Consider the following 25,870-nt stretch of genomic DNA (forward strand, 5'->3'; position numbering starts at 1 on the left):
GTCCACGTCTATTCGCTTCCTCCTTCCGTGGATCCTCCCCAAAACCTCCGCTCCGACAGAAACGTCCTCCATTAGCGAGCAGACCGAGAGAGAAAATGGTCGCTGCTGTGAGTCCAGGATACTTTGGTTGCGGAATAAGGACAGCGCTAATTCGCCAAATTCCGGTTGGGGAGAAAAAAAATGGATCTGCTCAGACTCCTGTTGTCGTTGCTAGTTGTGCTAGTTTGAATCCCTCTGCGGTGTTATTTGAGATTTGAAGCCGTCACGAGCAATAGCCTATGTCTCAGCATGTAGCGTAAACGTTTTAGGGGCGGTGAAATGAACATAAACCATCATGTCGGAGCAGATTCCCATTCATCATGAAATAACACGATATTTCCAACACATTAAAAATCACAATCCACATTTTAAACAGAAAAACAAATTAAATAATCGATTTAATATGTTTTGTGTTCTTATTAAATATTATCCTAGGTTTCATTTTTGTCATTGTCTTGGAAAAACACGTTATTGTCATTGATTATTTGGTAATTTCCACACAAAGAAAAAAAAGCCTCCCAAACACATTTTTGAATTTGTTTTATAATGATAATAATCCAAAAACTGGAATTTCCTAATGTGCTTCAATTAAATCTTAATCTAGGCTACATTCATGTTTTTTGTATTTGTTTAAGGGATTTTTTGTAAAAGATGATGAAAAATGTGTTTTTCATACACGTTATGTTTAAATTAGCTAACACTGAAACAATAGGATTAATCATGATTAAGTGATTATTGAAATGATCAACTAATTTAGTAATCTATTAATCATAAAACTGGAGAATAGAGACTGGAAAACATGGCTTTAGCTGACAGAGCACCCCACTTAGATCAGTAATAATATCAAAACAGACAAAAAAGATAAAAGCACCTTTTTTGTCAAGATGTTTAATCCAGAACCCCTCAAGTGGAAACATTTTAATTAAACCTTGTTTAATTTAGTAAAAAAAAAATTTAAGGAACCTTAGGCTCTCCAATTGTTAATCAATTAATCGAAAAAAGAATGAAAAGGTTAATCAATTTGCAAAATAATGCAGCCCTAAAATTAACCTTTCATCGATCTTTTATTCAATAATTTATTCGTCGGTTTGTGATTTATCCATCTAGTGTCGATTGATGCTTTTTTTCATTAATTTTTTCATACACATAATTTGCAGTATAATCATTCTGAACCTTTATGAGTAGTTTTTTAAAAGAGGCTATAAATGATGGATACCTTTGATAGTCTTTGTTTGGAAAAGTGTAAATGTGGCCTTGGTCTAATATGTACCACTGGTAGATGGGATAAGCCATTTCTTCTAGTTGTATAGCCTATAAATAGCGGCTTTCACATTATTCAGAGCATTCTTGAAGGCCTAAACAACGATTGAGAAATCATTAAAAAATTGGGTACAGAGGAATTCCAAAACCTCGTGGGTTGTTTTGATGTTGAAATATTGATTTGTTTTGCAGATTCAAGACAGTTTAACCACAAATGAATGGAGAGATGGAGGTGGTGGCCCAGGACCAAGGTAGAATTTTTCTAAATGCCTAGTTGTTGTTTTTTTTATCCAAGAATATTTGCTTTTCTTACAGATCTATACAAGAAGCAACTCGTATGCATTCTGTCTCGGTTAATCTGATCTAGATGATTCCACCAATATGTTTGTGGAAGCCCTAATTATTTCAAAGAATTTGTGTTTGTTAAAAAAATTATTTTCGTAAAGTTCAGCACAACAATGTTTAGGAATCTATAGTAAGATATAACGAACTGAGTTTTTAATATATTAATAAAATAAAAACATGTCATTTCTGTTCTTCTTCTTTGACCTTATAGTGTGGGCGCAGGATGACCTCCTAAAGCTGCTAGATGCCATGAAAGTGGCTCTGCCTCAGAAGGATGTGACAAAATACAAAACCTCTGAGTCCCACCTGGACTGGCAGAAGGTTGCCTTCAATTCATACACAGCAGAGATGTGCAAGCAGAAATGGCTAGAAGTCTCAAAAGAGGTCAGCCACCTTAAATGACGCCTGTTTCAGAGACAATTATCAGAGGAAAACATATCTAGAACTAATCCATTTCTGTTGTATGTCAAACAGATTCGTAAATTCAGAACTCTAACCGAGCTCATCGTGGATGCAGAAGACTACATCAAGAACCCCTACAAAGGCAAGAAGTTAAAGGTGAGTTACAGTCAGTATTTGTAATCCCAAATGAGTCTCTAACCTTGTAATTTAAGCTCCAGACTAACTTTGTGTACCTGGTCCTAAAACAGAAACACCCAGATTTCCCCAAGAAGCCTTTGACTCCATATTTCCGTTTCTTCATGGAAAAGAGGGCCAAATATGCGAAGCTGCATCCTGAAATGAGCAACTTGGACCTCACCAAGATCCTTTCCAAGAAATACAGGGAGCTCCCTGACAAAAAGAAGGTCAGCCTTCAGGGGGGAACATTTTATACATAAAAAAAAAAAAGGCTGTTGTGTTTCCACCCATAAATGTGTCAATTCACTTCAATATAAAACATTATTTGTTCCTGCAGAAAAAATATGTTGAGGACTTCTTGCGTGAAAAGGAAGCATTTGTACAAAGCATGATGAAATTCAGGTGATTATCAAAGTGTTTTATTTTTTATTCTTTGCTGTGTGTAGATTGCTTTACACCTTTTACAACCATTAGAATGACAACTCTTCTCTAATTTTTTCTTTATCACCTTTGCAAACAGGGAAGAACATCCAGACCTCATGGAGAGCATGACCAAGAAGGCTTCAAATGTCCCAGAAAAGCCCAAGACGCCCCAACAGCTGTGGTACAACCATGAAAAGAAGGCATTCCTCAAGACGCACCCTGATGTAAGCCTCAGCTCCCAAAATTCACTTTAATTGACGCTCATTCTACTCCCAGAGATGTTGACCGTCTTTTTGTCTCAACCAGGCGACCACAAAAGACATCAAGGACAGTCTTGGTAAACAGTGGACACAGCTGTCTGACAAAAAGAGGCTCAAATGGATCGGCAAGTCCTTGGAGCAGCAAAAACTGTATGAGGTGCGGGTTGTTTTGGATTATGAAATGCAGCATCTGCATGACCTTTCTGGTACATTTTATATCTAGTTTTGCTGTTTGTTTTTCTAGGAAGCGATGCGGGAATACATACAGCAGCACCCGGAGCTAAACATGACCCAGGGAGCTATGAAGTCCACCCTGACCAAGGCGGAACGACACCTTAAAGACAAGTCGGACGGCCGGCCTGACAAACCCCCTCCGTAAGTTTAGTCAGACTGTATGCAGGGGGCTGCCGCTTCCAGCGACTTACTCATAACATCCGCACAAACGTTTACAGAAATGGTTACTCGATGTTCTGCGCTGAGCTGATGTCGAACATGAAGGACGTTCCGAGCACAGAGCGCATGATGATGTGCAGCCAGCGGTGGAAGCTTCTGAAGCAGAGCGAAAAGGATGCCTATCAGAAACGCTGCGAACAGGTCAGTTGGATGTTATGGTGTCACAGAGATGAAACATCCCCCCACAGTGTCTTTTCCCAGGTTTAATTTCATTCTTTTTGTGTCTCTCTTCTAGAGGAAAAAGGAGTATGAAATCGAGATGAACAGATTCCTCAGTGTAAGTTCGTCATGTGTTTCAGTTTTCTTATTTTCACTGAATAAGCACGTTTTTGGTGAAAGTGATTCTGACTTCATCTTATTGTTCCAGACCTTACCGGAAAAGGAGCAGCAGCGAGTTTTGGGGGAGGATAAGATTGGTTTTAAGAAGAACAACGCAGCCAGCAGCCCTGCCTCTAAAAAGAAAAATGCTAAAACAAACGTGAGTCTGCTATTCAAAAGTGCACTCTGTTCACGCTTTTCGTTTACCTCTATTGACTCCCGCATTTCATACCATTTATTGGGTTCTCAGGCAAGTCCAGAGAAACCCAAGAGGCCCATCTCTGCTATGTTCATATTTGCTGAGGAGAAACGAGCCAAGCTGCAGCAGGAGCGACCGGACCTTCCTGACAGCGAGCTCACCAGATTCCTGGCTCGCATGTGGAACGAGCTTCCAGACAAGAAGAAGGTAAAACGTCTGCTACATAAAAAAGGCGCTAATTGATGTCATGACACGTCTTTGTAGTAACACTTTCTGCTCGTCTTGTTGTCTTAATGATTCAGGAGAAGTACAAACGCGTGGAGGCTCTTCTGAAAGCTGAGTCTGAGAAGAAGGAAAGGGAGGATAGGAGTCGTCTGCCGGATCCGCCCAAAACGGCCCAAGAAATCTGGCAACAGAGTGTTATCGGGGACTACCTTGCTAGATTTAAGGTCGGTGTCACTCATGGCTTCACAGATGCAGCATTCTAGTGGCTCTGCTCTTACTTAGAGGGACTCTTTTTATTTTCAGAATGATCGACCGAAAGCGCATAAAGCAATGGAAACGGCGTGGAGCACCATGGAGAAGAAGGAGAAGATTATGTGGATCAAGAAGGCTGCAGAAGACCAGAAAAGATATGAAGTAAGATACAATATCATTCCCACAGAAATGTTTTACAGCCAGGTGTAACCCTAGACCGTATTCCTTAAGGCTGCACAATTTTCCTTAAACATACAATCATACGGTTAATTGGTGAGATTTGATCTGTAACTCAACCTTCTGTCTTTGACAGAGGGACCTGTGTGAGATGCGATCCCCTGCTAATGTTGTTGCTCCTATGAAGAAGATGAAGTTTGAAGGGGAACCCAAGAAGCCTCCATCGTAAGTTTATGACACAACACTTTTCAACTTCATAAGTGTTTTTAAAATCTTAATAAAAAAAAAAATCACCCTGTTGTTTTTTTTGCTAGAAATGGATACCAGAAGTTCTCCCAGGAGATGCTATCCAACGGGGAGCTGAATCATCTCCCAATGAAGGAGCGGATGGCTGAGATCGGCAGCCGGTGGCAGAGGTTGCCGCTAAAGGACAAGGAATGTTACAAGAAGATCGCAGAGGAGAAGCAGAGGCAGTACAAGGTCCTCCTGGAGCAGTGGCTGGCTGTAAGGAGCTGTTCAAAATTACACATAAAGGAATTAAACTAAGTTTGTTTTCGTAATTGTTTTTTTATTTTGATCCTCCAACAGAGCTTGTCTATGCAAGAGCGAAATATTTACAGAGAGTACAATTCACAGGTAGGTCTTTAAGCTGCTTCCGTAGCGCAGTCTGTTTGTTCTTTGTGCCGCTCCTCGCTGTCTTTGATCAGACCTTTAATTGTTTTTATTTGTTTCACAGAAAAGAAGAAATCCAGCAAAAGCAGGGGCGACCAAGGCGAAGCTGAAGAAATCTGTGAGTACTGGAGCCTGTTGGTTTAATGAAGACCTAAGGAGTTTTTCTGTTCTCCTTTCTGATAACCTGCTTTCTGACAGGACACTGAGGAGGAAGACGATGATGAGGAAGATGATGACGAGCAGGAGAAGGCCTCCTCTGATGCAGACTCATCCAGTGAGGAGGACGACGATGATGACGACGACGATGATGACGACGACGATGATGATGTGAGTGACGATCATTGTCGTTTTGAAGAAGAAGAAAAAAACGCAGGAAAGTAACAATTTATTTGTGTTTAAAAGAACGACGAGGATGACGAAGAAGAGGAGGATGACGAGGTTGAAGACAAAGAAAACAAATCGGATGACGAAAGCAGCAGCGAGTCCAACTCGGGGGAATCCTCAGAGTCGGACTCGGACTGAAACGGCCGAAGCCCTCCAGAGGCGAACTAAGCAGCGCTGAGCTGAGCCAAGAGTCCAGGGAGCTCTGCCACTGTGCCAACCCCGCCCTCCTCTCCCGCATCGCTTCATCCATCCCAAAACCAATTCATGTTGCTGCTGTGCTTTAAAAGAAAAATCAAAACAGCAAAAGTACTGAAAAAGGAAACCCGGCCCTGAAATCAGTCCGATTCCCTCCTGTGTGTGACGGTTGCCCACAGCTGACGTTATACCAAAAACAGCATCCCACTGGTTTGGTGATGTCATGGACGTTTTTTCTCTAATTTTGTTTTTCCATTTACAAGCTCTGTGGTGAATTCGTAAATGTGTCAGGTTAATCAGTTTCCCTCCAGTGTTTTTTTTTATTTTTCTGATAAGGAAGTTGTGAGCAGGCTTCAGAGCCAAAGATCACACTTCAGGAGGCAGGGGGGGGGGGGGGGGGGGGGGGGCGTGTGCAGGGCACTGAAAAAATTGCACTCTTTAGAATGTCTCCTTTCATTTTGTTCCACAGGCCGTTGTTGCTTTGTCCTGTATTTTCAGTCGGCGTTGGTGGTTTAGATTTGGTTCTTACAAAGGGTGGTATTTTTTTTTTTTATATATATATATATCTTATTTCTCGAGAAAAACCGATTAAGCCATTCTGAATGTCTGTTGGTCGCTTTTAATGTCTTAATTTAGCCCCATTCTTCATTGATGTTCAGTAGATTTAACGTATCTTCATCATTTCACAGCGAATGTGGCTAGTTCGACAATTGGGTTGCAATTTAAAGCCAAACTCTTCGTTTCTCGAAAGGTAATAAAAACAATCTAAAGGAGAGGTCATATACTGGGGGAAAAATATTTTATTTACATTTGAACAAAACATAGCATCTGAGATTATTTACATCATAGGAAAATCTCAATTGGCTTTACAGCATGAAACTGTTCCGCAAATACTGAAAACTTGATGCAAATAAAGATGTTAAATCTAAATCTAAGGGGGCTAAAAAAATCTGTTCCTCCACTTCAGTAGAAATAAAACTCATGCAATATCAGGTAAACCCACTTAGCTTTGGCATAACAAATACTGGAATTTTACCGCTGTTACAGTCAGTTTTTACGAAAGCATCGGACCATAGGAGTCACAGGAAAAGGGAAACATCTGAAAATTGTTACTCTGAAGTAAAGGTTATGGTTTTTTTCTCATTGTAATTTGCTGACATTTCCTACACACTTTGTCCCATTTTTTGTGATGGAATATATACAGTTGTGTGATTAACTAAATCCCAAGGTTAAAAAAAAAAAGTTTTCTTTCCTTGCATTTGTATATATTTGGTAAAATCAGAGGCTTTGAGTTTGTCACTAAAAGCAAAGTCTCACTCTGGTTGAAGCTGTTTTTTCAGCCGTTAATCCTAACCTCAAAAGGAGGAATTTTGTTAACGGTGCAGCCGTTCATTTCTAGCATTTTCAAGGCAATATACCGATACTTAATTTGGTGTATTACTTACAGGTTTTTGAGAGCATCATTGTTCTGCTGAGGACCGCAATTGTTTCAACTTTTAAACTCTTTTTAATTTTTTTTTTCTTAATGGCTGCCATGTGTTTGGTTATTGTCTGATGCCCCCCTCCCAGAAAGTGTGCACTTAATGTAAATGTTCTCCTCCTGATGATGTGTGCACGCATGCACATTGCTGTGTATATAAAACGACGTGTGCGTTTCTCTTTGCTTTAATGTCTAGCTGTTTTCTTGCAAACAGAGCTGTGAATACAGCGTGCATATTCGTGCCTGCTTGGGGGCATCATAGCAACACCATGAATGTACATGCTGTTTAGTTTTTGGATTTCCTTGCTCCCCACCCCCATTGTGTCATTATTCACCTAATTATGGATTAATGGCAAAACTTCCATCTTTATTCTGATTGATTGGTATGTGATGGAATATTTGGACTGTCCCATTGAGTAAAACAAAAACCAACGTCGGCCATTTAAATACCTGGGAAGGAAGAGTGACTGAGTCAAAAGGGAGTTGCTGGCATATGGGTTACCTGAAGAGTTGGAGTAAAAAAAAAATGTAATTTTTCTGTAAATACTGTTTTTTTTTTTTTTTTTTGTATTGAGTGTGTTTTGTTTAATTAGTATTTTGATTTTGCAAACCCTCCTCTGACTTCAAGGGCCAGTGAGTCTTCCGCTCACGGAGAAGAGTTTTTAGTTCAAGGTCACCAGTTTTACTTGTTTTTCTCTCTTCCCCTATGTTGGTTTCTAGAGATCTGTAAGACAGAAGCTTTACAAGTTTGTACTGCTGATCATTTGACAGGATTTGATGTTTTCTATAGAGGAGGATGTTCTTATGTCCTTGTAGTTCAAGTATTTGGGCGAATAAAGACAATTATCTTATTGTCTTACTGACTGGGTGGAGCATATATTATTTTAGAAAAAAATTTTTTTACTGATCAATTTATCTTTTAGGCTGGACTAAAGGAACCATATCAGTGTTGCAGTAAATGTTTATCTTACTATAATCAAATCATAGTGAACAGTTTCCCAGATAAAGTTCTGTTACCTTTCAGGTGATTAACCCTCCCCTATATATTTGGTTATAATTTTCTCTTTGGAATATGTGCAGAATTTTATCGTCTCAGCTGTGTTACAGAGGTCTACAAGATGTTTCCAAAACTGCCAGAACCTGAGCCAGATACTCTCAATACCTGTGACTGTACCAGCTTTATTGTCTCAGTAATTTAGATTATACATTAGCAAACACCTTTCAATTACATCTTTCCATTATTAATATACCACCAATTTGTACTCTGTTATGTTAAGAGACGAATCAGACAAGATCATAAAGAAAATATTAGTTTTAACTTTTAAAAATCATCTCTGTGTTTGTTTTACTCTTGCAGGACCTAATTTACCAGATGCAATTAGAAGAAAACAAAAAGTGCATCCTAAAATTTGTTTTATCTGAAAAAATGGAGCTTCCCTACATTCGGAAGAGTATTAGGGCCACTGACAAAAAAAAAGAAAAGTTTATTGATTTTTAAATTGTATTTCAGTTTAATATGGGAAAAAAGTCAGAATTTTGACTTTAATCTCAGAATTCTTTCATTTTCTCAGAATTCTGACTTTTTTCCCATATTAAACTGAAATAAAATTTAAATATCAGTTAACTTTTTTTTTTCCAGTGGCCCTAATCCTCTTCGGTACCTACCAACTCTAAAAATTTATTTAAAAAAATAAAATGAATATGCAGCTGCATGAAATACTTTTAATTTGGATAGGGCTGCATATTTACAGGTTAATACTGAACAATTAAACAGAGCATTTTTAAAATAATTTTAAAAATAAAAATCCGTCAGTTTTATGAATAAGAAACTCTTATTTCTAAAAGTTCAAACCGGAAGTTGATCGGTGAGGGCCATATACCGCTTCCTGTTTCTCTGAGGGGTTTTTTCTGTTGGCCTCTTCGGTGAAACTGGTTCTCTAACGTCTTAGTTTATCTTGCTGACACCTGCCTCAGTTTTCCTTTTAAACACGGACACTGCTCGACCCGCAACACCAAAGATGGCGCCAGCCTAAGAGCAGTTATTTTATTTAGTTGTGTGAACGGAACGGGGATGTTGCCTGCCTCAGGTAAACTGCCGGATTTCGTTAGAGTTTTTTTTTTTTTTGGTATGAAGAAGGAAGGAAACAGCTTCTGTTTAAATTATGACTCTTTGCGAAGCTACTCAAATTATCCTTATATCACATATTTAAATCATAGAGTAGTAGACTAATAGGACTAGAATATAATAAAGCCAAAGTGCTATATGCTAGAAAATACAGGTAAGTGGTTCGTTGCTAAATCTTTTAGCGTTTGAATTAATAAATCATTTACTGTACAGTGGATTTCTTATGCAGCTGATTTTAATAAGATAATGTTGGGATAGATTTCCACCAGTTTCCTTTTGCTTTAATGAATGAATGACAGTGTTTATCAGCCTGTCAAATGACATATGAATATCGATCAAGGTTTAATCTGCAGTCAGATTTATTATCTACTTCAAAAGTAGATATTCTGATTTCATTTTAACTTGCTGATGGGACATTAAGTTCTGGACAGACTTGTATAGTTTCTTACTTTGCCAGTTGTTTGCTGTTTTGTTGGGAGCCAATATATACTCTTCAAAATCTGTCAAAACAAGCTTTTAGTGCACACATCATGGGCTGACATCCCATCAGTTCACCAGGAAGCTTTGTTAGATTAATTGTTCTTGTTTTGTTTGTTTTTTCGCATTTTAATGATTGTATGAATGTTGATGGTTCATGGGATCCAAACCGAGGAAAAAAAGTCAAACAAAATATGTACCAATTCAAGTTAGAAGGGTTGTAATTGACTTTGTTTGCCTCAGATTTATCATTATTGACAGTGGGGGGTCATTTGAGCCAGACTGTGTCTGGTTGATCCTGATGTCGCATCTAACTAATAATTAATCATGGTTTATAAGCCTGACTCAGCCTATAGTAATGTCATCTGCCCAAAAAAAACAAAAAACAAATATAAAGCAAAGCTGGGTTCCTTATACCCCCTTATGTTAAAATATATTAAAATCCTGTATCAGGCTGGCCTATATGCAAAAGATTTAAGATCTTATCACAATATTTGGTGATGTTATTAATAAAAACAAAACTGACGATTTGGAGTGTGTCTTGGGTAACTGCTGTGACTGTTTATTACAGCCATCATAGCCCCACAATCACAAATAATGCTCTTAAATAATAAACACATTTAAATGTGTCTTATTTAGGGCATCGGTTACATAAAAAAATATGTGATTTTATATTGTTAAAAATCTCAGTAATGGCGTAGTTCATTCTACCGAGGAAATAAATGAAATAATAAAACAAAGCAAAAAAAATGTCATAATTCTCTTAGTTTCTAAAATGTTTAAACATTGATTCTAATTTATGGTTTGTGTCATGACTAGAAACTTATAACAATAAAGGATACGATAAATGCCTTACTCTAACCTTGCAGTATCTAAAGTTAAGCTTCAGCTGGGTTTTTTTTTTGTCTGTATGGATTTATTAGTGTAAGATGGTGTAGTATCCCTGCCATATGGCTTTATTTTTATCTTCTGTGTTCCCAGGTCAGCATCTTAACAGTTTACTATCCAGAGGTCCATCCCAGATTTTCAAATGAAAATGGAGGAAAAGCCCCTCTCAGGCCCAGACAACACCAGGCTGGAGGTGATTACTGATAACAGCTGATATTGATTTATTTTTAACTGTTGTCTTTCCAGTTTGCCCATGGGGATGTGTTTTCTTTGCAGACTCTGGTACAGGACATCTACTCTGAGCTGGTGGAAGATGCCTGTTTGGGCCTGTGTTTCGAGGTGCATCGTGCTGTGAAGCAGGGCTATTTCTTCTTGGATGAAACGGACCAAGATAGCATAAAGGAGTTTGGTCGGTGCCTGTCGGGCTTTTTTTTCCTTTCAGTACTTTCTCTTTCACCATTTCCATTCACTATGTCTGTTTACTCCTCCAGAGATTGTGGATCAGCCAGGAGTGGACATATTTGGTCAGGTGTTTAATCAGTGGAAGAATAAAGAGTGTGAGTGTCCCAACTGCAAAAGGTTAATAGCAGCTTCCCGCTTTGCTCCGCACCTGGAAAAATGTCTAGGAATGGGACGCAACAGCAGTCGCATCGCCAACCTCAGGTCAGTCAGTTATGGTTAGTGGAACTGATTTAAGTTTCATTTGAAACGCTGAACTTATCTTGTTTGTCTGGTTTTTAAAGGCTTGCTAGCAATAACAACATCAGCAAATCTGAGAGCGATCAGGAAGACAATGATGACCTTAACGACAATGACTGGTCATATGGAGCTGAAAAGAAATGTGAGAACCTAAAAAAAAAACTTTGAATTCGGTCGATGCTGTGTTTTACATACTAAAGATGTTTCTAATCCATCTTTTGCAGCTAAGAAGAGAAGATCAGATAAGGTAGATTTATTTTACTGCTTCCACACAGAGTTAAAGCACTTGGATATTTTTTTCGTTTGCATGGAGGAGTTTTAATCACAACATTTTCCTTGTGCAGAATCAGAACTCCCCAAGAAGATCCAAATCTCTGAAACACAAGAACGGTAGGTTGAAACAGTAATCTTTAACCCCTCTTACTGTTATCAGGATGTTCTGTATGAACATTTTTTCTCAGTCACAGGAAGCTGAGCTCAATATAGGTTTGTATTCCTTGTCGACCACAAAAAGATTAGAAGATAAGCAGTTTAACTTCTCTATCATGCTGACACGTGGTTAGTCAAACTAGTTCGTAATGGTTGGAAACTTGGATTCTTAAACAACTTATTTCACATTTAACATTTAATTTAGATTTTAACGATACTTAAATACTTAAAACTTTTTTTCTGGTATTGCACTAATTTGTTTGTACACAGTTAGCCTAGAGGAAAAGATACAGAGGCTACATCTTATTTAAATAAAAACAGGGACCCATTTTTAAAACCTAAACATGTAGATGAATTGTGAAATAATTTATTTTCAGGTGAGCTTGGGACCAGCATCAGTTCAGATCCCTACAAGGTAACACATTTTTTAAATTTTTTATTCCTTTTTTTCTACCAAAGTGTTTGATTTTTAGTGCTGATTACTGTTTTATCTTTCACAGCAGTACAACTACAACGCTGGCGTCAGTTATGAAAGCTTGGGCCCAAATGAAGTCAGATTGCTGTTGACAACCGTGAGCAACCCTCATAAAATCATGCATTTATTTGAGTGGTGCGTTCACAACGGAGGCGGTGGGTGTGGAAAACGCGGTGGATTTACAAAATTCCCAAACATACCTTGTGAGGAGGCAGAGAGCAGTGAACTCCACGGAGTGAGAGCATTCACTGCTCCGCTCTCACCTCATGCTACTAAATAGAGCTGAGGTGTCAAACAGCAGCACCACATTGAAAGAAATGATCGCTGAAGTCTAAACGAGCTCAACATTTCTATGAAATAGCTAAGCTGTTTTCACTTAAAATGGAATTCAGATATATACAATATTAACGAAGGTAGAGACAAGGTATGCGCTCAAGAGGTCTTTACGTGGCTTTAAAAAAGCCACTTTAATTTAGTCCTAGAAGGACTGTTAATCGTCCTCACTTAACCTCCAGTACAGAGCCCGGTCTGTCACTGCGCACTACCCAGCATCGGTGCTTTCTTCAGGACTAGATTTACAAGATAGTCCCTCTGAATTTGACCGAAACAGCTGCGTCTGGATAAACTTTTAGGGGCTTTTAGGACTTACACCTGTGCTTTTATTGTGAAATGCTGACAGACAGCAAAACCTTGACAGGAAATGACATGGAAGGGCAAGGGCAGGTCCAAAATTAAAAGTCTGGAAGGCTGATGATTTATTAAATATTAAAAAATTATTCCAGCCACTAAATATGGTAAACATGCCCAGTGTTATTTTCAATGCCATCACAGGAATGAAGTTATGCAATATATTTATATCAGGGAATGAGTGCAGCACTAACATCTGCTGGGATGGTGACGTCGTCGATTGTAATTAAAAGTCATTGAAACAACAGCAGCACATTTGATCATTCTTTCATTTATTTCTTATTTTTTCATTTTTAAAGGTACACTATGCAACCGGTGTTGATTTTCCAGCGAGGCTCCCCCCAGAGGGCGAAAGTAAAAGTGCACTGTCGTAAATATGCACAGCTGTTCTCCTGGTTTCTCCGTCAAGCCAGAGCTTAGCAGCGAATGACTAATGCTGCGTTCACACTGGACGTAGCTGGCGCGACAGAAGCAGCGAGTTTACATGCAAAGTCAATGGTTGATGCGCGTCAAGGCGCAGCAAAAGGTCCCGCGGCGCGTTTTGAGATGCAGGCGCAGCACGTCTGAGCAGCTGAAGCAGCGCGTTTAAGCATCTGACGCAGGGAGAGAGACACAGCGCTGTTTATTGACGCCTAAATTAACTGAAAATGCAGAAATCTGCCGGCAGAATATGCAGTTTGGATTATTTAGATGAAAAACACCTACCAGCTGCCGCGGTGAACTGCGAGGAGGCAACCCGGCCAGAGGCTGCTGATGACGGGATCCCTGCTGTCGGCGCATACCTGGTATGTGGGGGTCTGAGCGGCTCCGACAGAAAAAATATTGAAGGCAGGATAATAATCTGAATGAACTGACTGCACTGATTACGTTTTCAGGTGGATTTTCTCACTTAAAAACATATTAAAACTACTTTATTCCCACTGATCACAGCAAATATAGCTGCAAGGCAGAGAAAGGATGAAGCTCCGTCCAACGCGCGTCAGACACACTTTTGCAGCCAGAGCAGCAAAGCTGCTTCAGCCACGCGTCAGAACTAACTGGTACAAGCAGCAAAAATGAAGCAGCAGACGCGATTTTGCTGCTTTTGCTGCGTGAACGTAGCATAACTGCACAAAGATCGCCACTGTGCTAGCAACGAGAATGCTTTTAACTGGGGGCGTCTAGGAGTTCTCGCCGTAAAGCAAGACTGACTCTCGTGAGACTTCTGAGCGTGTGGGTGCGGGTCGGTGCTCCTGCAGTTGCAAGTGCAGTATTTCCCCCACAGACCACCAGGGCGGCCGAGAATACCTTTGTTCAACCTGAAATGACTCATTTAGTCATCCATATCGTTATGGAACACATTAATTAACTGAAAAATGTTGCATAGTGTGCCTTTAAGCTTCACGCAGCTGTAGCTCCTCCTATTTGATGATGCGGCCCTGGGTATAAACAATATGAATCTGAAACGCAGAGCGGTGAGCTACTTGCTGGGCTCTTGAAAATCACCGCCTCCACCGCGTGCGGTCTGAACGCACCACAAGAGTCTGTGTGTTTGTTAAATGTTGATGGTTAATGAAAGTGACGTGTTTCTGCAGCAATGTGGGGTGATCTCTGAGCACACCAAGAAGATGTGCACAAGGTAATCCATGGGAAACCTTGGTTGATCTCATTCTTAGTGGGAAGGGGGGGGGGGGTGTGTGGGCGTAATGAAAAATAAAAAGCACACAGGATGATGGATCGATCTGAGCTGGGTCTGGGTGGCCCGTCAGTTAGGGTTTTGTAATGCCACCTTGTGTTCCTCCAGGTCTCACCGATGTCCACAGCACACAGATGATCAGAGGAGGGCAATCAGGCTGTACCTCCTGGGGCCGTCCGCGTGAGTGTGCCCCGCCCCCTTCCTCACTCAAATCAAAGTGTGCTCAGAAGGAAACATGTTGGAGTTTTAGTCCTTAAAGGAATAGTACACCCAAAACATGATTAGCCTTCATTTTCTACTCACCTCCATGCTGAACAACACTCTGGAGTACTTTTTTGATATCTCAAATGCATCTGGAGATCTGGGAGACTTCTTGCTGTCTGCTGACATTCAAATAATGGAGGTCTATGGCGCCCGAGACAGAAAGGTCCACAAAAGTCCACAAAAACTTGTCAATATTCCTCCATACTGCTCGTCCAATGTAATCCAAGTGTCCTGAGTGGGTAGCATCCAGAATTTACTCGAAACGAAGTCATTTAGAACGTTTTAGAGCCTAAACAGTAGTGTATAGGATTTCCTAATAGCGCCCCCATGCGCGCTCACGATTCTACGGAAGCCGGCAGACCAAACCAGCGCATTCAGCTCGGCAAAGAACTCATGCTCTTCCTCAACACTGAAGTCCTCAGACATTTTTCTTTCGTTGTTTCTTTCTTTGCACAGGTAAACAGCACATTTCTTCTTCTACGCTTGCATTATCGGCAGACCAGACGCTGAATGCGCACTTCCTTCCGGTTTGGTCTGCCGGCTTCCGTAGAATCGTGAGCGCGCATGGGGGCGCTATTAGGAAATCCTATACACTACTGTTTATGCTCTAAAAACATTCTAAATTACTTCGTTTCGAGTAAATTCTGGATGCTACCCACTCAGGACACTTGGATTACATTGGACGAGCAGTATGGAGGAATATTGACACGTTTTTGTGGACTTTTATGGACCTTTCTGTCTCGGGCGCCATGGACCTCCATTATTTGAATGTCAGCAGACAGCAAGAAGCCTCCCAGATCTCCAGATGCATTTGAGATATCAAAAAAGTACTCCAGAGTGTTGTTCAGCATGGAGGTGAGTAGAAAATGAAGGCTAATCATGTTTTGGGTGTACTATTCCTTTAAGTCCCTCATAAGTCGGGGGGGTTAAAGATGCAACCTGATGACTATCTTAGAAGCTCTTTTCTTGGTTTTGAGTTGAAATGAGACATTGACCATTAGAATATTTGCATCTATCTACAAGTATATATATATATATATATATATTTGCCATTAAAGGGTTGACTGTTTAGTTTTAGGAAGCTGGTCAAGTCATTATTTGATTGAACATTTGAATGAATGCAAACCATTTCCTCTGTATTGAAGTTTTCAGACCTGAGTAAATAGAAAAAAGCTGTGTGCAAATGATGGTTTTAAGTATTTAAGGGAAAGCTTTATAAACCAAGCTAATCTTAAGGGTAAAATATTCTCTCCAACTCAACCTAATAACTGGCTCTGCCACTTTAGGAGGCAATGATAGCTATCTAGACTAAAAAGAGTGGGAGAGGTCACAAACCAGTCTGATTCTGGCTGATTCAGCCTACAACCAAAAATGGGAAAATCCAACACAGGAGTGGGAGTGAGGCTACGAGTGACACCAACAGCCAGATGCTTGTCTGGACCTCTTGTTCGCCTGGTGGGTGGAGCTTATCCCATTTAAACTCCTGCCAGCCAATCAGCTACAGGGGAGAACAAACAATTGGTCCGGCTTTGTTGATAAAAGAGAGACAGGACAGGCCACAGTGTGTTTAGATAAAGCTCCTCCTACTTGGGATTTACTCATTCTACAGTTAGAGGATCTGGGAAACAATAATGACACTCAATCAATTCAATGCAATTGTTTTTAACAAGATTGGCAGTCTATTTTCTACCATGACCAGGTTGACTTGGGCTGGTTTATTACCTTTTAGTAAATGAAACCATAATTTAAATACACTAAACGAGCTTGTCTTTGATATTAAAATCAATATAATCAGAATTGGACAAATTTGAGCTATACAGGAGGAATGTACCAGAGCATAAATACTTTTAAAACACTGTAGGCTTTAGTTAATTATTTTAGTTGGTTTTTTGCCAACCTTTTCCTTTTTGAGCAAATGTAACCAGAGCCAAACCTAATTTAATCCATCTAACTTTAAATATAATATCAAAGGCGTAAAGTACACCTTTGAGCATCCAAAAAAGTATAGCCTAATAAACGATTTTAATCCTATTGTTTAAAATGTTACATATTTTTTTCTAAAACTCCCGTTGAACAGTGTTATGACTGATTATCATTAAAAATTTCATCTATAATATTCCTTAAGTTTCCAACGATGTGGAAAAAGTTTTGTTTGGTTTAACGATTAAACATAGTTTTTCTTAAATCAATTCTAAAACAAACTGAATAAAAGAACCAAAATTCAGCGCTTTGGTTTTTTTTCTAACAGGATGACGCTTCCTGATGCTGACGTGGGAGGTGACTGCTTCGACGTTCCTACTGATGGACAGGCCCTACTGAGCCGCATGCAGTGGGAGGACTCCCCCGACATCTCCCCTTCTGACTCCGCCTCATCAAAAGCCAGTAAGAAAGGGTCCGCTCTGTTAGTCACTTTTATGACAATGCGGATGATTGTCTAATTAACATACACACCTCTTTATCTCACAGGCACCAACCATTCGGATTCCAGGAGGCCCAAGAAGAAGAAGAAGTCAGCCCTGAGCATGAACAGCGGAGGAGGAGGTGTGAATCTGACTGGAGTCGGCAGCTCCAGCTTTCAGAGTAATATCAGCTTATCGACCAAAAAAAAGAAGCCCAAAACAGCAGCACCTTTGGTTCCAAGCATCTATGATCAATTAAACTAAGGACTCTTTTCATGCCGTTTAGGACATACTCATCTTTAAAAGTAGGATTCCTTCTCATCAGAAACACTCATCTAGCATCAGTTCTATTATCTTGAGGCATTTAATTGCATAACTCCACTTTAGTGTATGAGAAGCTTAGATCTGCAAAATTAGTTGGACTTTTTGTGAGTGAAGGATTAATCTCAGGGGGGTTTTGTGATCCTTTGATTTTATTCTTTAATTTCCTTACTAAGAACGGGGGAAACAAGAACAGAACTTTACAATTAATTTTCATATTTTTACACAATTAAGTAGAACAAAAGACTTCATCCAATGATGACAATGTACAACCTGTTAAAAGATAAAAGTGGGAACCGAGTCTTATGTAGTGGAAATGGTCTATTACAGAGAGATGTAGGAGTTATCAAACATGTATCCACATATTTAAAGTATACACACTTTGACAAAAATGCTATACTGTATGTTATGACATTTCAAAGCTTTATTTCACCTTTAATGTGACAAATATGTAATTTAATAGAAAAGTACGTCTTTTAAGGCAGTGGCTCTGAGTCCCGGTACTTGGGGGGGCTACTTTCCTTCTCTGCTGTCCTGATTCAGATGATTGCACACCGCAGGATTGTGCTCCGTAGTTCTAAGGGGGAAATGTAAAAACCAGAAAAGCAGCAATGAACCGACGCCATCGGTTTGAACATTTACTTAGTTAAAGCACCTTTTAGTTTGGTTTGGCAATTGAAACTCCTTTTCAGCTTTCTATCCTTTGACACCTTTTGACAAAGACCCAATTTAATAGAAACTAATGCCAGATCATGACGCAGCCGTCATTATGTATTACCTTCGGTTGTGGTGATGCTTCGTTTTGCTCCTTTACCACAGAGCCCTTTAGTTGGAGATCAGTTGTATGCATTAAATAGGCGATAAATGTCACATCAAAGCAGGAAAAGTTTTGACTTTTTCATTTTTATGGTCAGTGATATGTCCACTTTAATTTCATGTTGTTGTTTTTTAATTGTTTCAAACAGCAGCTTTGCCAGATTTAAATGGTTTGGTAAGAAAAAAAAAAATCGGCGTGAAGAAACAAAATAAAAAAAACGTATTTAGCTTTTGGTGAATCCAGGTGTAACAGCATGAAAACCTCTCATTTAGCTTCCCGACATCTTTAGTTCTCTCTCATCTGTTGTTTTGTGGTGACTTCCTTCTTTTCATGAGCGTTTCCTAACAGACAGGCTGTTAGGAAACGCTCATGACTCATCTGTGGCTTAATGCTGGCATTGTGTTGCACAATTGTGTTTGTGTGTCTGAGGGCTGATTTGCATTCAGTGTGAATATCACTTTGCTGTGTGTGTTCGTTTAGCAAATTCATTGAAATCAATAATTTGTGAAAGGACTTTGGCCATTTTAAATATTTACCTTTGTTTACATTATGTGAGTTTAACTTGTGAATCCTGTATACTAGGGTTTCTTTATCATTTGTGTGATTGTGGAGATTTGGGGCCGTTGGGCTTTGATGGCACATGTAAATAAGATAAAGTAGCTTAAATGAACTCTTAATCCAGTGTATTTTGTATGCTTTTATTTTCGGAGGGCACTTTCTGCTTACAAGTGATAAATATCAATGCTGCAGTAAGAGTGACGGGTCTTCATTTTGTTACTGTACATCCTTAGAAGTAATCTTGCTACAGTTTAATGGAGAAAAAAAAGCTTTAAATCAACTAGAAGAGGTGAGGCATTTGACTTTTTGTTTTTTACTGACAGTTGGACCAAAAACTCAATTATTGTGGAGCTGGTTTTTAATGTTTTTATGAGCTTCATATATAGCAATTCCAATTAGATATGATTATTATGCGTACTTGGGTTATTAATTCTGCACTTTCTTTGAATGGACTGATTATACAAGGTTTAACTTTGGATATTTACCCATTCTTTATGTATCTAAATGGGTATAGTTCATGTAAACTGGTTGTTTCTAAAGCACAGACGCAACCTTTAAGCGTTAACCACTCATATGGAAGCGGATTAGGTCAGGGGCTTTTACCAGAGTGTTCTAAAAGCTTCCTGGTAGCCTTTCGTGAGAAGTTTTTGGTAACATTATGCTTTAAAGATTTCCTCCCATTAGATTATACTCAACACTTTGAGACACACCCATACCACTTGTTGAAAAATTGTCAACTTTTCTTTAAAATGTTCATATAAAAAATTAATTGTGACAAGTTTTATGAAGAAATGTAAATTTTAATTACCTAAAATTTGTTTCACTTGCATCATTAAAGGCCTAAAATGTGTCCTTAAGAGTGCCTGTAAGCTTGATCAGAAGTGGATATGGTGCAGATGCCAATCAGCGGATGCCTCATTACGTTTTCAGGGAAAAGCTTAACTTGTTTTGCACACATTTTGCTGTAACATTGATTTTTCCCTTCATAAACCCAAACCAGTTACAGCTCATTATGTGCACTGTCAACATTATGTTGTAACAAAGTAATTATGTGAATAAAGATAACAGCTGTTTTGCATTGACTGAAAATGCAACATTGACTGACCTCTAACAAGCACAAAGGAGAGCATGTGTTGAAATGTAAGGCTTTTCTTTAATGCCATGATGTGTTTGTGAATAAATGTTTATTGCAGCAACAGTCGAATGAAACCGACTTGGCTGGAATTATTTTTTTTATTCTAGATAAAGCTGAAACAAGACAGGTCCAGTTTTAATCAGGAGGAATGTCCCACTGCCGCTCTGTAAGTGCCAGATGTAGATTCATCAGATGGATTCTATTTTATATACAGAAAATACAACCTATGTACAGCCTCTCTTGCAATGACTTTGTTTTTACAGAACTTTAAGGTGTTGATATGAAGCAACAAAAAATGTCTTGAAAGTTGTACAGATTGTGTTCATCCACAGAAAGCCTTTTACATTCTATCAACATAAGTCAACTTTACTTTTTCCTAAAACAATTTATAGGAGTAAGACAAGATAGATCCATAAATCTTCCAGTATCAAACAAAAACAGGATAAAGCTAAAGTGTTTTAAGGTGATTGTGACCACTTAGGTGCTAAATTCTCTTGATCTGAGCTTGAACCGTATTCACCTTTTCTCTGGATGTGCTTAGACACACGCAATAAGCAGCTGCAGCAATGGCATTGAGCCACTTTGTTTTTTTTATTTAATGAGTCCATCTCTTCTGGTTACCATCTGACTACTGCAGTTTTGTTTTTCTTTATATCGATCTGCATCGCTGAGCCATGTCTCTGTCTCCTCAGCGGCTGTGCATTCCAAATATCAGAAAGCTAAAAAACACAGTGACTCCAACCAGGGAGATGGTCGCAGGGGCGGTGAAGAACTGCCTGTAGTTGATGCGGAAGTACCAGACAACAGCCAGGATCACCACAAACACAGGCACCACCAGGCTACTGGTGTTTATGGCCACGCTGGCAGCCCTGAATCCTCCAGGACCCCCCGGTCCAACTCCAGTTCCTGCTCCAGGTTGAGCCCCTTCCTCTGGGTTGGGTCCCTGCATGGCCTGGGAGATGTGGCAGTGGATCACGCTGTTGTTTGTGATGTTTAAAGAAAAAAGCGTTTTCTTAGGATCCTGCAGAAGCTGGCCTCGGTAGATCAACTTAACCTGATGCTCTCGTCCTGAAAAACATTTGCTGAAAAAGGGAGAGAAATTAGATAAAAGATGCGTTAAAGGATTAATTCTGCTTTAGATATGCTTAAATGTTGTGATTTGGTCACAGTAGAGGTAATACCATCCAGAATGAGCTTTTTGTACCCAACTAAAAGGATCTTAACTAAACAAGGTAAAACCATTTTAACATTTGTTTCTGCCTGTAGGCCTGCTACAGAAACCTGGTTTAGTTTTGAGATATTTGTGTTGTCAGCTTTAAACGATGATGCAAAACCTGAAGAGTGGCTTTTTGTTTTTTAGCTTTGGGAGAATTCCCAAGCTAAATGTTTACCAGCCTCTTTGCTTTCTAAGCTTAAGGTTTTTAAATATTTTTGATCTACAAACCTTGTCAGTATTCCCACTGTATCTTCTGGCTCTACAACAGCGACCTCCTCTGTGTCATTCAAAAACTTTAGCCGGACGGAGATGGAAGTGGAAGCACAGTGGACCATGGTGCTCAAACTCTCAACAGCCTTCAAAGGCTGCTGTTCTGCCATTCTCAGCTCATCTTCTTCATCCTCATTCTCCTCATCCTCCTCGCCATCAGAAGAATGCAACATCCCCACCTGAGGTTGTTTGCTCTGTATGTCCAGCCGCAGGTCAGTCCAGATGTCCTCGGTTCCCTCCCCGTCACCCTCTCCTCTGTCATTTGAAGGCTCACCATCATCCGGCTTGTTCTCCTGTGAAGGTTGAGCAGCCTGCTGCTCAGGAGCGTCAGCACCATTAGGCCCTCCACTATAGTTATCATGGGCTCCCAGGCCTATCAAAGAGGCATGGGCGCCCACAGTGAGGATGGTGCCCAGTATGTGGTCTCCCCGATCTGCCACATGGGTTGAAAGCCAGGCCATGATGAGGGCCAGGGCCAGAAGCAGTGCGCCGCCTGCGGCCACCACTTCGTTTTCCATCCCCTCCAACATGGTCAGTGCACACACCGCCATCTCTGTCCTTTAAGCCTGTGGGAGACGAGATTGTTTGAGGGGATGGTTAGGGGAGATTCACCACACAAATTATAACCTTATGTCGGTTTTCTGCTTTATATACAATAAATAAAAATGAAATGACAGTAAAACTAAAATCAAGACACCTGTGACATTCTAATAAATATTTTAATGCCATAAGTTTTGATTGGGGTTATTCGATGATTTCTCACTGTAATGGGGACCATTTATTTTAGTTTCACTTCCAGACCTTCTATTTCACTGCTTGCTTTAAGATCTGTGGTGAGATCTTTAAGCCACATGGTAAAAAATGCCTAAGATGAAACTTCTGTTCATCTTGGCTTTCAAACTAAATGAAAGAGCAATCAGGCATTAGTCCTTTAGTCATATCAAAGTAAGGTTTAGTAGCTCTGTCAAAGCAACCTGATTACTTAACCAGATAATGAGGCTTTATGCCAGTGTTACTCTAGAAAACAAAAATATTCTATTTGGAAGTGTTTATTTTAGATGTCTACTAGTCTGTTTAATTAAATGATACATAAAAAGTATATATAAAGAGTGTTATAATACTATAATAACAGAAATAAAATAGCCCAAAATTAGGATAAGAATTAAATGCCTTATTTGAGATCACATAATTTGTGTAATGCTGCACACATTTCTCCAAATACTGAAGTGATTTACTCACGGAAATCAATAAAAAGGACTGCTATTACAACTGGCTTTAAAAACTCTAATAAGCAAAACAAATTCCTATTTATACCTATATATTAACACTAATGTAAGTTACTCCCGAGCCAATGCTTATAGATGTACAGGTTTTCCAGTACTTTTTGTGCAAAGAGTCTATTGCAATGGTTATTATGCATACTAATTATTAAAAAGGCATGAGATATTTAAATTCTGAACTATTATCAAGCTAAAATTAAATGTATGAAGTGGATAATGAGCTAATATAAATGTAAAAAAAAATTTGAAAGAGAATATGCTTGTCTTAGGAAAATACAGAAACTGTGATGCGTTTAAGTGACGAAAGAAACCGGAAAAACCAGCTTCACTGCTGACATTCTTTAAAGCTTAGGTATACTCCATGATTACCTCAAAGCACAGACACACGGTTCCGATCAAGATATTTTCTGGTAGATGTTATTTATTTTAGGATCACTTTGCAGATTAAAAAGTCAGTAAGGACGTGATTAGTTCCGTTTAAAAAGCCCAGCAGCAAAATAGGCAACATTAAGTGACTGCCAACGTTGTTTCTCGCGTTATTTATGTCGTATTAACACTAAGCATTTGTTCTAAAGCTTTAAAAACTAAGAAATGTATTCTGTTTATTTGTCAGACTGTCATTCTGCTCTCATTAGCTGCTTAGCTTACCAGCTAGCCTTTCTAGCTTGATGGAAAACGACCTTCCGCTGTTTACGAGCCGCAGAGCTAGCTGTCTTCTGTCGCAACAGAGTTCACATTGAGCGCAGGCTTCGAGCAAACATTTAAAAGTCCTTTATAAACGGTATCCCGGCTGTTCTTACCTGCCAACTGTAAAATCAACGCATGTTTAAAACACCAGGCTCGGTTCTAGTTAGCAGCTTCGGCTCAAAAACCCCAGAATAAACACAGTGCAAGCTCAGTTACGTCACCAGTCGGAGGTGGGAGCGGTTGTTATAGAAACAGGACACGCCTCCTGCTCCTCCTACCGTTTGATTTACGACATTACAGGAGAGCAAGATGGAAAAGTTCTGTAAACATCAACCTAAGTGTCTCTAAAATGAAATCCAGTGTCTCAGTCTATGGTGGACCAGGAGAGTCACCGAAAAAGAAAAATATTTCAACTTTAACATTTAAATAAAATTAGAAATCCAGCTTGAAAATTGTTTTCTGATTATACAGCATCACATACTTCACAAAATGACCAATGGGAAAGCTGGCTAGCTAAATCTGGGGAGTAACTCATTGGTTTAACTGATTTTCTGTGCTCAGGGACCAGATGGGTCACAAAAAAGGTTAAATGTAGAGGGTAGTATAAAAAGATCCAATGGCAAAATGGAAATTGAAATTGCAAGGTGAAAACAGAAATGGAATAAGGAATTACATTTTTAAATGAGTGGTTAGGAAAGGCATTTATAATTAGATTTATGGTTTCTAAATATTCAATTCGATTCAGTTGATTTATATGGTGGGAATTCACACCACATGTAATCTACAGGCTCAATACAGACAATTCAATAAGATCAGATTGGTTCAAGGTTTTAACGGAACCACTTGCTGATTGGGTCAACTCATCAACTTGACAGCAATCCCTCTCACAGAGCATCCATGCAGCAACAGTAGAGAATAAAAACTCCCTTTTCACGGAGAGAAACCTCAAGTTGATGTTATAAAAACTGTTTCAAAACATTTAATGACAGAAAATAACATAACAGAAATGCAGGCTGTTGAGGATAGTCGGACCGCAGCAGCTGCAGGGGGGCGAGGCGCCACCCATCACTGGCATTCTGGATGTGAGAGAAACACAGGTAAGTGACCACAATCATCTACAGGAGATGATTATCAGTGTGAGTCACTTACCTGGTTTAACAGTTCAGTCCATCTTCCTTTAAAGAGGTGCGATCCAGCCGATGGGCTGCCAACAAGACGCGGCGTGCGCCGCTCAGAGTCTCCCAGGTGCTGCAGCCCCGGCGAACATGCAGGAAGCCGATCCCAGTCTGGGGGATCCAGGCTTCCAGGAATCCTCAGAGCATGAAGGCAGGTTCAGACGGGTCCAGAGGCATGCCCAGACAGACACACAGATAAAGTCAGGCGGACTCAGTGGTATAGATACACATAAACAAGATGTGGTTCCAGGATAAATGCAGAACTTTAAGCTGGTCTACACCTTGGAGCCAAGCTTACAGGAATTAAAATGGAACTCCCCTGCACGCCGAGCCAAAACCTTAGGGCTCATTGAAGAGCCAGGACACGACCAGCAGACAAACGTTAAACTCTCTCAATCCACTGGCCTTCCAGAGTCAGGACATGAACCAGAAACTTAACTAAAACTCATGAAAAAAACATGAATAACTGACACAAATAAACCCTGATAGCTGGGCTCAACCTTATATATATATATATATATATATATATATATATATATATATATATATATATATATATATATATATATATATATATATAGGAGAGGAAGCAGGTGAAATGATAATAGAGAGCGGGGAGGGTACAGCAGGTGAATGAAGCGAGTAATCAGAGAAGCTGTCGGGGCTGAGATCATAGCAGAAGAACTCAGTATGAATGACATAGAAGACACAAGCTGACATAGAAAACAAACATAGAAGCTCTGATCTATAAATACTTTTTATGTTGGAAAAGGTAAAAGTAAACTAGTTCCATAGGGGGCTCTGTATGGGAAAGAAGCAGTTTAGCAGACAAGGTCTGAGACAGTTTTCATGGCAAAGGATAAAAGGAAGCACACACATTTAGTAAAAGCTAAGCCCATAGCTATGTTGGGAGAGAAACAGCAATAAGCACTGAAAAACAGGCCCAAATCTATCATCTATAATCTAAGGTGTTGATGGCAGGACCACAGCTGATATTTCTCTCCAGGATGGTCCCACAGCCTAACAGGAACA

At 39.6% G+C, this 25,870-nt stretch overlaps 3 protein-coding genes and 1 long non-coding RNA gene across 7 annotated transcripts; 2 read left to right on the forward strand and 2 right to left on the reverse strand.

Moving 5' to 3' along the window:
• Positions 1-1,513: 1,513 nt before the first annotated feature.
• ubtf (upstream binding transcription factor) lies at positions 1,514-8,124 on the forward strand. Its single transcript, XM_038287841.1, has 20 exons — positions 1,514-1,550; positions 1,856-2,028; positions 2,119-2,202; positions 2,295-2,450; positions 2,561-2,625; positions 2,744-2,870; positions 2,953-3,063; positions 3,151-3,281; positions 3,359-3,500; positions 3,595-3,636; positions 3,727-3,837; positions 3,928-4,083; positions 4,179-4,325; positions 4,405-4,515; positions 4,667-4,755; positions 4,845-5,034; positions 5,119-5,166; positions 5,267-5,320; positions 5,401-5,529; positions 5,605-8,124. Exons 1-20 carry the CDS (start codon positions 1,514-1,516, stop codon positions 5,722-5,724), a joined length of 2,223 nt encoding a protein of 740 aa, XP_038143769.1. The 3' UTR covers positions 5,725-8,124.
• A 998-nt stretch (positions 8,125-9,122) lies between these two features.
• Positions 9,123-17,816, forward strand: atxn7l3a (ataxin 7 like 3a). Of its 3 annotated transcripts, none has more exons than XM_038287851.1 (13): positions 9,124-9,348; positions 10,845-10,944; positions 11,028-11,160; positions 11,243-11,414; positions 11,495-11,592; positions 11,675-11,697; positions 11,795-11,840; positions 12,257-12,294; positions 12,380-12,451; positions 14,616-14,659; positions 14,825-14,896; positions 17,229-17,362; positions 17,447-17,816. In XM_038287851.1, the coding sequence occupies exons 2-13, from the start codon at positions 10,894-10,896 to the stop codon at positions 17,641-17,643; spliced, it is 1,080 nt and encodes a 359-aa protein (XP_038143779.1). In that variant the 5' UTR covers positions 9,124-9,348; positions 10,845-10,893; the 3' UTR covers positions 17,644-17,816. The 3 variants fall into 3 exon arrangements, 2 of the variants coding, with proteins under 2 accessions (XP_038143779.1, XP_038143781.1); XM_038287853.1 differs by having other exon boundaries at positions 12,383-12,451; XR_005281027.1 differs by lacking the exons at positions 17,229-17,362; positions 17,447-17,816 and adding an exon at positions 15,882-17,209 and having other exon boundaries at positions 9,123-9,348; positions 14,825-14,969.
• Positions 17,817-20,289: 2,473 nt separating this feature from the next.
• On the reverse strand, positions 20,290-23,930 carry tmub2 (transmembrane and ubiquitin-like domain containing 2). 2 transcript variants are annotated; one of them, XM_038287854.1, is made up of 3 exons: positions 23,777-23,930; positions 21,655-22,262; positions 20,290-21,292 (listed from the first exon to the last, which is right to left on the reverse strand). In XM_038287854.1, exons 2-3 carry the CDS (start codon positions 22,245-22,247, stop codon positions 20,899-20,901), a joined length of 987 nt encoding a protein of 328 aa, XP_038143782.1. In that variant the 5' UTR covers positions 22,248-22,262; positions 23,777-23,930; the 3' UTR covers positions 20,290-20,898. The 2 variants fall into 2 exon arrangements, with proteins under 2 accessions (XP_038143782.1, XP_038143783.1); XM_038287855.1 differs by lacking the exon at positions 23,777-23,930 and adding an exon at positions 23,625-23,770.
• Positions 23,931-24,345: 415 nt separating this feature from the next.
• On the reverse strand, positions 24,346-25,056 carry LOC119785367. The gene is made up of 2 exons (XR_005281030.1): positions 24,813-25,056; positions 24,346-24,739 (listed from the first exon to the last, which is right to left on the reverse strand). It is a non-coding gene; the product is annotated as an uncharacterized LOC119785367 (long non-coding RNA).
• Between the last annotated feature and the right edge of the window lie 814 nt (positions 25,057-25,870).

The sequence above is a fragment of the Cyprinodon tularosa genome, unplaced genomic scaffold (genome assembly GCF_016077235.1).
Source record: "Cyprinodon tularosa strain WSP-4 unplaced genomic scaffold, ASM1607723v1 ctg246, whole genome shotgun sequence".
NCBI classification, from domain to species: Eukaryota; Metazoa; Chordata; class Actinopteri; order Cyprinodontiformes; family Cyprinodontidae; genus Cyprinodon; species Cyprinodon tularosa.

Coding starts and splice junctions, on each gene's coding strand:
- ubtf (XM_038287841.1), top strand. CDS start 1,514: ATGAATGGAGAGATGGAGGTGGTGGCCCAGGACCAAG. Junction 3,282..3,358: donor CGGCCTGACAAACCCCCTCC/GTAAGTTTAGTC, acceptor AAACGTTTACAG/AAATGGTTACTCGATGTTCT. Junction 5,035..5,118: donor TCCTGGAGCAGTGGCTGGCT/GTAAGGAGCTGT, acceptor ATCCTCCAACAG/AGCTTGTCTATGCAAGAGCG.
- atxn7l3a (XM_038287851.1), top strand. CDS start 10,894: ATGAAAATGGAGGAAAAGCCCCTCTCAGGCCCAGACAACACCAGGCTG. Junction 11,415..11,494: donor AGTCGCATCGCCAACCTCAG/GTCAGTCAGTTA, acceptor TGGTTTTTAAAG/GCTTGCTAGCAATAACAACA. Junction 11,593..11,674: donor ATATGGAGCTGAAAAGAAAT/GTGAGAACCTAA, acceptor CATCTTTTGCAG/CTAAGAAGAGAAGATCAGAT.
- tmub2 (XM_038287854.1), bottom strand. CDS start 22,247: ATGGCGGTGTGTGCACTGACCATGTTGGAGGGGATGGAAAACGAAGTG. Junction 21,293..21,654: donor ACAGTGGGAATACTGACAAG/GTTTGTAGATCA, acceptor TCCCTTTTTCAG/CAAATGTTTTTCAGGACGAG.